At 39.9% G+C, this 10440-nt stretch overlaps 1 protein-coding gene across 1 annotated transcript; it reads right to left on the minus strand.

Annotated features, from left to right (window-relative positions):
- Nucleotides 1–306: 306 nt before the first annotated feature.
- Nucleotides 307–9845, minus strand: LOC119736837. Its single transcript, XM_038210846.1, has 4 exons — nucleotides 9694–9845; nucleotides 6370–6639; nucleotides 4931–4963; nucleotides 307–2915 (listed from the first exon to the last, which is right to left on the minus strand). Exons 1-4 carry the CDS (start codon nucleotides 9794–9796, stop codon nucleotides 307–309), a joined length of 3015 nt encoding a protein of 1004 aa, XP_038066774.1. The 5' UTR covers nucleotides 9797–9845.
- Nucleotides 9846–10440: the final 595 nt, after the last annotated feature.

Below are 10440 nucleotides of genomic sequence, written 5' to 3' on the forward strand. Positions count from 1 at the left end.
AATGTTATGATTTGATTCGGCGGTCATATGGACTTTTGTTTCAGAGTATCTGTGTTATGTATACATTACCATAACAGCTTTTTGTTCACATATCGTCCACACTAACATAATTTTACAAGGTCGTGAATGAGATTGCTGTTCCAAAGCTTCAAATTGCGCAGGCTTCAAAACTTTGAAGGTAGGTAGTAAGAACCTCCACTGCTCTCTTTAACTGAATATGTTGTTGGAAACATATCGCGTTATCATCATCGAAGTCACACAGGGATAACTTCTCCAAGGATGGAGAAATAAGTTAAGCCATATCAGTCACATGACCATGCACATGTTAGTTCCATCTACTTTAAGACCGCTTAAAGTGCATTCCTCGGTCAGTGCATTTAGTAGGCCAGTGACATATGATGGTGAACGGCCAGTCATGTGGAGGTTGAACCTCTTAACTTGAGAGGAAAGACGGCTTATACATCCTGCAAGCCATTCGACATTAACACCACTCTCAACACCAACATCTACTGTGAGCTTCATTTGACCACGGAGCCGTTCGTCCAATGATCCAAATGATTCCTCAAGTAGTTTCAGCTCCTCCCTCCACCGCTCCGACATGGTGTAGTGTATTTTGGTCCAGCTGGTCGGGTGAACCACAACACTCCGAAGAGCTTGTGTGAGTTGATGTACCTCCTCATACGAGTTGCAATGGAAAGGCCCTAATGCTTTTCTGTTTTCTTTCAGCTGTGGAAGAATTTCCTGAAGCACTTTTTCGACCTTATTGTCATCAAGACCGTCGGTTTTAAATAACAACCACGTCAGTTCAGAAAGATCCTGCAAATGACCTGCAAGAGTCTTCACTGCATCCAAGCTGAAAGCATTGTCTTCAAGATCAATAACTGTCAAACCATGCCCGCCAGGGAGGAGGCTGGCTACGCCCTCCACATCAGCATCATCCAGTCCACAGTTATCCAGCTCCAACCTCGCCAAGGATGGAGTAACAAGAGGACCCAAATCAGCAACGTGACGGTGCATGTTGACATCAAATATACGTAAACAGTGTAACTTACATCCTTTCAGTGAATCCACTAAGACGCACACGTCATTATGCGATTCTCCGGATACAGTGACATTCCATGATTGATAAGGTAATTGGGAAATGCACTTTGAGAGGCACTTAGCATAATTATGTATATCCTCATCAAAGATAAAAACCCTTATTTCTATCAGTTTTTTGATTAGCAATGCCCTTTCGGCGTTTTGAAGCTTTTTCGCAAGAAGCCGTAACATCGCATTACCTTGATGAGACAGGACACAGTCGATGGTCATACTCCGAATGTCATTTTTGCAACGTCGAAAAATATCTCCAAGAACTTGCAGGTCGGCATATGCATCGCACGTGATTTCAAAGGCTGTCCTTTTTAGTCTTACACCAGACTCTAGGTAATAACGCAGTGCTACCAGGTTCTCTTGGCCCTCGCAGGAAATCTTATCTGGTTTCGGTAGTTTAAGCGCTAAGCTTTTTGAGCCAGACTCAAACAAACACACTCGTGCAAGACTGTCGTAACCGTGTCCGATACGGTTCAGGATGAGATCAGCAGCCTGTTCGGATAAACCGCAGCAAAATCGAAGCACAAATTCTATTTTCATAACACCAAATGCAATGACTTTATCAATATATTGGCAAAAGCTCTGTTCATCACTATATAGCAGACTGATAAGGTAGTGTGCTGCGCAGTATTCTTGGTGAGACTTGTGAAAAAAAGTGATCACTTCAACACCGTGACCCTTACAGCCACTTGAGGCAGTTTCTGTCTGCAAGATACCCATTTGACAACCGTCCTTCAAGATAGATGCATCCCTACTGAAATCTTCTGGGGAGAAATTGACTATTTCCCCGCTTACAAGCCCTTCTAATGCAACTTGTCCCAGTCCACTCAAGAGTTTGTCCATTTCTTGCTGCCTATCAGCACCACTAAGTGAGCTAAAACGGCGTTCAAAAAGAAGGTCTGCAAATTCAGTAAACACAGTTGTGAACTTGTTTGGCAATTGTTTTGATTGATCAGTTCTGTTCAGCCAAAGAAGACATAGCATTTGTACAATGATTGGATTCTTTGACAATTCCTGGAGAGACTGGTTTGATTTCAACCAAGAAATTAAGTCTTTTCCGGATGTGATATTGTCTGCAAAGTGTTTGATGATAAACGTATCTCTGTTTTCGAATGCAAAGCCCTTCGTTTCAACCGTGGCGTAGCCTCGGTAGCCCTTGATGACTTTGGGAGCCATGTCTGGCCGTGTTGTCACTAACACACAGCTGTTGAGCAGTACCTTGTTTTCCAACAAATCATTGATTGTATACATATCATCGGCAGATTCTAAAATGTTGCCTGATATTTCATCCAACCCATCCATCAAGAATGCGACCTTATCTTCGTTATCACTGATAACCTTTTTCACATCTGACTTGGTCAGTTTGTCAGTGTGCTGCAACAACTGATCAAAAATTGCATCTATGACACAACTTGTCTTGAATTGGCTCAACTTCAACAAGAACAGGAGCTCAAATTCGGCAACTTTCGACCCTTCACGATTTTTCCAAGTATTTGCTATTGTTACACAAAGAGTCGATTTGCCAAATCCAGCCCCACCTGAAAGAAGAACCATTTTCTCTTTTACCTTCTTTTTGTCATACATATCCTCCCATGTGTCCAGCGGCACTGTTTTGGGCCTATTCAAACTCTTAGTTTTCCCTGATATTTTCACGTCTTTACTCGTTGTGTGCTTCTCACTCTTATGGAGATCTAAAGGAACACAGAACTTATCAACATCCAACGCCGGTGACATGGAAGACGTTACGAGCTCTGGGATGAAACCTGCATGGGCTTCGTAGTAACTGACAAGCAGCTGCTGGAGAATCTTCAGATGATCAGGACCTGTTGGTCAAGTGAGAGGCATCAATATTGAAAATACATGAGGCCACAATCATTTAATTGTGCATGATTATAACTCAAGAGTAGGTTGGGTGGAGTTATGTATGAGCCCGAAACAGTGTTGACTGTACATCTGTAGCTTCACACAGAAATGCATTTGACATATAGATTTTAAATGACTTTTAATCAGAGGGCGTTTGGGTGCCCCCTCCCCCAATCGTACGTTTTGTCGACAAAATCGTTCTGTCGACATTATTGAAAGATATGACTCTTGTCCACTTTAAACAGCAACCCAAGTACTCAGATGTAGTCAATCCACCGTTTAACTGTCGATTTCGGTCGCTGAAAAGTTCTTGCTACCTACCAACACCGAGAGGTGTGCTAATTTGGTCTTCGTCACCCCCCCCCCCCAAAAAAAAATGGTCTGACGAAGCATGTGCTTTTGTTGTTTTCTGGGCTAGATATCACAAAGTTATCATTGTTCGCATGCGTTTCCATTTGGTTTTAATGGGGTAAATGTGCCAGTAAGCAACTTGGTGAATTTGAAGCTCATCAGTACTGAGGTTTGGCAAGACTACCTAAAGATATTTGGAGACAATTACCATGCGCGGAACTTTTTGGTATAATTGTAGCCATTTTGGATCGTTACTCTGTCCTCATAGTCACCCAGTTGCTTATATGCTTTAGGAAATGTTTTTAAAAGTAAGGATGTGTATCAAGAACCCCCAAAGTTAAATTTTCAAAAAATAAAAAAAATCACAAATATACCCATATCGTCACCGTTTTCACGAAGAGCCACATATATCCAAAATTACAATTTTTTTCGATTTTGATTTTTTTCGATATTTCGCATTAAAACAATGTACTTAACCATTTTGACATGTTTCTGTAAGCAAAACATCATTAATTTCTAAGTTACATTAATGTTGCAAGGGGCAGAAATCTCGATAACTGCATTTTGCGTTTTCACGAAGAGCCAAATACATTTTTGCCCTTTGAACGCGTACAAAACCCATTGCACGGAAATACGTAAAAGTAGGTCAAATGAGATTTGCGTTTTCACGAAGAGCCACATATCTTTGTTACATTTTCAGGCGCGCGCGCGTACTCACGCGCGCCTATGGAAATACACGTTGAACAGAAAGGGCCAATATGTCGGAAACGTGAATTTGCGTTTTCACAAAGAGCCACATATCTTTACTAATTAATTTCCACTAATTAACTGCTTTATTAAGTCTTATTACCGGGTTTATGTAAAACTTCAGCTCACGTAGAATCGTGTGATGGTTTTCTTGCTGCACAAAGTTGTTGCAAAGTAGTATTTCTTGCAGTTTTAAAATATGAGAAACTTCTTTTGTGATTATCTCGAAAACACTTTACTTCAAAATCAACATAATATATATAGTATGTGGCTGTTCGTGAAAACGGTGACGATATATGGGGGGAAATATATAACACGGCAGATATTAGCGATTTATGCAAATTAGGTATGTCTTGGGTCAAAATTAACGGTGGCATCCACCCACATCTTGTTTATTATGGTTCAAAGAATTGATCTAGCATGGATGCCAGCTATTACCCAGAAACGCCATGAAATTATTATCTAGATAACCTTTCCACATTTGGCTGGCCTACTATGAAGTCTCGTTTTGACTCCGAAAATCGTTAAGTCAAATCTGATCCAGTTTCTGGGTAGAAATCCAGCACAGCCAATCGTCAGGAAAAGTATGAAACATTGAAAATGTTTAAAATAGTGCGGTTTTTTTTTACCAAAAAGGGATGTTTTATAGCTTCATAAATTTCAGAGGTTTGGTAATTTGCTACAAATACCTCATTTTATTGAAACACTATTGTAAAGTAACTGTGGCTGAGCTCTGCTTCCATTAAAGCCCTGCAAAACCTTCCGGTAATTGTTGAACTTTAAACCATTAAGTATAGAAAACCACATTACATCACATTTTTTTCCAGTATGGTGATGTTTTGAGACTTTGAGGGTTGCCAAATTCACCAATACGTACCCGATTCAGCAGTCTCCTGGGCGTGTGACGTATCTAATACAGTATGAGAAACAAAACAAAAAGATTAATTTGATCTTTCCATTTATTAAAAGGGAAATTAGAAAAACAATGTATATCAAAACACACACAGCAAGGTCCCTTCGATCAAAAGATATGTGGCATTGTTAAAATGGCTTAGTAAATCCCCGTCATCTGATTGGTGGGTCGGTGGTCACGAGTCATTGAATTATTCATCGCAACGTACAAGCGCGATCGTGTCGAGAAAAAAAAACCTAGAAGTTCAATTCCACCGTAAAACCACTAGTGCACGGTCACACTCTTGGTTACGCTATAACACAGCTCTGATGGCCCTGATGCTGAACATTCATAGTAGCAGTTTATAAATTAACAGTCACAGGACGAGGATTCATTTAGGCGTTGATTAAAACAGACAATGAATGTTTCATTATCGTGCAATGGAAATAATTAGTTCTTTTGGTGACAGACGAATTTTAACTTAAGTTGTACTCGATTATTCAATTCTGCTTCTACAAACTTTGCAAATGAACAATGAACAATATGCTTATTTGTGTCGTGTAAAACCACGTATAGTCATCCCAGGTTAAAATTGTTCTCCCTGCGCTTTTTCGAGTTTAATCTCGGGGAAACAGATTCCGTTTAATTAAATTACTCTTTTACAAGCAATAAAAAAGTTATTCACTTTTCAATGAGACATCGACCAAAAAGAAATCGGTGCATTTTTAGTTATTGAATTATTTCTTTACAATTTAGAATGATTGGCTGCAAGACAATAATGCCAGTCCCATGGGGGTAAAGCTGGTTCCCGGCCCATAATCAGAATCGATAGTGTACGGACCGGGAGCCAGTCTGCTCCCAAAGCAGATCTGCTTGTACCCGAAGCAAAACATGTTTCGTTAGAGGAATACAGTCGTCCACAAAGGGGGATAAGAGGGTTTTTGTTGGAATAAAACATAATTGTTGGAAAGGTATTAATAGAAACGAAATTGTTGAAGAAGTTGTTGAGCACGGGGAACACAACTTTAAGGTTGTTGCTGTTTTTAGGGAGGTCTTTAGCAATAAAGAAATCATAAATAAACACCTCACTCAGTGCTCTCTTTGAATTGTGAACATCTACCAAGTGAAATATAAAAGGAATGTAAACAGGTATGCCATTAACACATCGATTTCAAAGTTGTTTTTTATCCTTTTTTCCTTCGTTGCTTATTTTCAAAGAAAAAAAAGGTTGCAATAAATCATTTGTTGCGGTTCAATGGCATTAAAACATATAATCATAGACATGCAATCCAGAGCAAATACCTTACTTTTAACATTTTTTCGGCAATGTCACTGAACACATATATATTCAATATCTGGGAGTAACGTCTATCATTAAATTCCTCTTCACATTACACATACAATGAGCAGAGACATGCATTTACCGTGACGAAGAAATTCGGCAATATCTGCCCTTCTTGCGTTCTTCAATGCTGTGCACAACGTGGTCATCTGCTGTTCATCACTGGTGGACTGGCGCTGTTTCCATTTCACAAGCATTTCCAGACCTTGCCTTATGGTATCGTTTTGGTAATCTTCCTCGATGATCTTAACCTCTGTGTCCGTAAAGCGAAGCTGCGCAACTGCCAATGTTGGCCAATCACAGCCAAGTCTCCAAGCGACCTCGTTCAGAGCTCTGTCATCTAAACATGTTTCTGCGCAAGAGAATGATAGAAATAGGCCTACTTAGCAGTATTATAGATGATTCACGCCCATTAGGCACCACTGAACAAACAAAAAAGCCCGAGCTACAAGGATTGTTTGTGCCAAATTGCCGACCTCACAGTTTTGCTGCCAAAAACTTAAAATATAAATTTCGATATTTGATCCAAGTGCTGCAAGGTTTTAAAGAAATTGTTAATAAAACCGGATGATTATAAGCGGAACTAATTACACAAACTGCCGTTAAGCCGCCTGCAGGTTGACTATACGAGGACAAAAATCAGTCGGCGACTGACTTCTCGGGATCAAACTAGTAGGCCAGGAGTTTCCTGGAAAATAATTTAACGGCCAAGGGTGTAGCCAGGAATTTTTCTAGAAGGGGGCAAGCAATTTTTTACCCCACAAAATCCCTATATTTGCCAACATTTTCCGGATTGATCATTTTTTCAAGGGTCGTCAGGGACATCCCCCCCCCAAAAAAAACCCATTAAATTAACAACAATATGATTTCGCGCCTCTTTTTGTTTTGTTTTATTTTTGTTTTTGCTTGTCCGGGGGCGATTTTGTTTTTCTCCCAAACGACATCCGCATATGGGTATACGCTATGGCGATTTGGACATAATTTTTCTAAAAACATGAGAAGAAAATATAAAATTGGAAAAAAGAAAAGAATTTTAACGTTTTAAATTCGGACTTTATTTTCCTTTAAAAATAATACTCCGAAGCCTCAGGTGAGGAAAGAAAACAATTTAGGTGCAAAACCGTGTTTTGAACTCGCAACCTCACGGTGCAAAAATCACGACCCTGTATCGACTGAGCTATGAGCTATCGGCCCCATAAATAATTATATACCTGCTTAAGTATCATAAAAGTATCGTAGAGGGCGCTAAATAACCATGTATGCGGATGTCGTTTGGACAAAGAAAATTCGCGTACGGCGGGGGAAAGCCCCCCCCCCCCCCTTGCGACGGCATTTATTGGTAATAGCTGTCATCCGGTCTAGATAAAATCTAGTGAAGACAAGTGAAGACATGATTATTGATTAATTAATTATTTACGAAATAAGGCTAGCAATAATTATGTCAATGTATTAATGTTTTCTATCCGTAAATTGTCTTTCCAATAATGTCGGGAATGTCCTTGAACTTATTCAAGTCTCTCCGCGTTAGGCGACCCTTCGCCCAAGCCCAGTTTACGGACATCCAACATGTTTTTCCCCGTTTTGTTTACTAAGCTTAACATCACAATATTATCATTGTTCAGATGATTTTCCTTAAGGCTTTCATGTGGTTACTGTGCCAGTAAGCAACTTGGTGAATGCAAAGCTCATCAATACTGAGGTTTGCCAAGACTACTTGATGATATCTAGATCTGGAGACATTAAATGGGCACAATTTTTAGTATAGTAGTTGCCATTTTGGATCGTTACTGTGTCTTCATAATTATTCAGTCACTTATATGCTTAAGAAAATGTTTTTTTAAGTAAAGGGTGAGTAAGAAGAATCACCAAAATAAAGTTTTTAAAAAATAAGAAAATCAATAATATACCCAAATATGGGAATAAATATGTTACACGGCAGGGATTAGCAATTTATGCAAATTATGTATCTTCCGGGGTCAAAAGTAAGGGTGGCATACACCTACATTTTCTTCTCCTTCCTTTGACTGATTGATCTGACATGTTTGCCCGCTATTACCAAAACATTCCATCCAAAGGGGAATATTTCACTTTGGCTGGTCCACTAAACTGTGCCTGAGCTACGATCGTCACGAAGATCAGTCGCCCATATTTAGAGACCTGAGTTTAATAACTTGCCGATGTAGCCTAAGTACGATAACTATAGGAGCAGTGACGGCGCTACGGGGGGGGGGGGGGGGGCATGAGGGCATTTGCCACCCCCACCCCCAGTTGTTTCTTCCCCCCCCCAAGTTCCCCCCCCCCCAGTTTCCCCTCAACACTTTATCTATCAATAAAGTACTTATGTTTATTTTCTTCGCTGTTCAGATTCATAACAAGTTGAAGAGAGAGAGAGAGTGAATCATTGGTTCTGTGGACACATTTTGGGCAAATGAAAGCATTACAATGTAGGGCCTATAAACATTGGTACTTGGGTAGACCAAAAAGGCCACACATGCAATTATACAGCCGTATATAGTGTGCATCTAACGTCTGTGTACATTTGTTAAATTTTGTTATGCACCATTCTGCGGTTTGATACATTTGTCATTCATAAAAACGACTATATTCACTTCTGAGTTGCTATACAGTGGCTTATTTCCTGACACGCGCGAGCGTACACAGGTTTTTAGTTGCCATTTAGTTATTGGGTTCTTACTTACTTATGGTTTGATCCCTGAGTCTGTGTTTGATTCCTGAGTCTGTGTCTTCTCATACTTGGTGAAATTATGGCAGAGTCTAGTTTTATTTTACTTGTTCATCATTGTAGTGTATTTAACATAGGAGTAGCTCCCCTTGTAAAAGAAAATCATTGTAGTTTAAGATAAGATGTCCCTTCCCATGGTATTCTTGAAAGTGTCTCCCCATGTTGGCTGTATCACGAAGCCCACAAGTCACTCTATATCCGTTGCAACATGGTCAAGCTACATTAAGTTTTATTCAGCAGATCAGCAGCACTCAGACAATACACACATAAGGCCTGCTTCTTATATTCTCCTTGCTACATTACACGTATTTCCATCTCAACAAGTGGCTGCTCGATTTTTCTTCTTTAGATCGATTGTGTACTTTAAGAGGGGGAGAGGGGATTGCGACCTCCCCACCCCACCCTAGATCCGCTACTTTTAAATGGCCCGCAATCCAGTCCTATAGGGCCTGACCAATTTCCAGGTCAGATGACCTGGAAAATGAGTCAAAGATGTGTGAATTGACTCGGAAAGTGTCAATTTGACCCGGAAAAGTGTCATTTTTACCGACACTTGGACCTGGATTTTGAATTTTCATTCCGATCTGAATCCCCCAAAAAACTCGGTCTTTAGATTTACGAAAAAAGCCGGGGGAAAGTTGAATGAAATTGAAGCATACATACCTCCAGATTCTTGAGGGGTCGGTTTTGCTCTTTTTGGCCTGCTAGGACCTGCTTTATCCCAAGTGCCCCCCTCCCTGACAGCAGCCTGTGATTGTCCATCCATACTGTGTTGCTTCGTAGTCCAGAATTGAGAAAGACGATGCTTAGAGCATCAGCTGAGAAATAATGAATCAACAGTCAAAATTATAGTTTGATCCGGCACTCTAAAAACAACTTAGTTAAAATATTCACTGGTTTTCCTAGTTATTGAAAATTGACTAGGAATTTAGTTTAAAATGCAAAGTTTCATACTATGAATAGAAAAAAGTAGTTGTGTTCGACTCCAATTTCAGTTATTTGCATAACTATTTTTCCAAAGTCAATAATACTGACTGCAAATATCTAGTCAGTTACTGATTTTCAGTTGCACTCAGCTGACCCTGAATGGCGAGTCAAATTTAATTGGTTTCTAGTCAAATCTGACTAATACTTTTGGCAAACGGGTTCCCACCGCTTGCACTGTTCCTCTCGGACTGAGGCAACGAGTACAGAAAATCAACATGGTTAATTTCACTCACTCTATCTTATCAAATTTATGAAGGCAAAGCTGAGATCCTCAATACTTTAGGAGGTTTATTATTATTATTATTATTATTTCAGATTCTAGATATTGCAAGTGCTGGGTCTCAATTTTTATGTACTGAAATAGAGTAGTCGTGTGTTCAACCGATAGACAGAATGCACAGCTAGGGGTTTCCTTTGACACAC

Source organism: Patiria miniata, unplaced genomic scaffold (assembly GCF_015706575.1).
Source record: "Patiria miniata isolate m_02_andy unplaced genomic scaffold, ASM1570657v1 HiC_scaffold_3, whole genome shotgun sequence".
Lineage (NCBI taxonomy): Eukaryota > Metazoa > Echinodermata > Asteroidea > Valvatida > Asterinidae > Patiria > Patiria miniata.

What these genes read in the sequence shown, in the direction of transcription:
- LOC119736837 (XM_038210846.1), bottom strand. Translation starts at nt 9,796, where the DNA reads ATGGATGGACAATCACAGGCTGCTGTCAGGGAGGGGGGCACTTGGGAT. An exon ending in GACCCCTCAAGAATCTGGAG is followed by an intron (nt 6,640 to 9,693) that starts GTATGTATGCTT and finishes TCTCTTGCGCAG; the next exon opens with AAACATGTTTAGATGACAGA. An exon ending in TGCCGAATTTCTTCGTCACG is followed by an intron (nt 4,964 to 6,369) that starts GTAAATGCATGT and finishes ATACTGTATTAG; the next exon opens with ATACGTCACACGCCCAGGAG.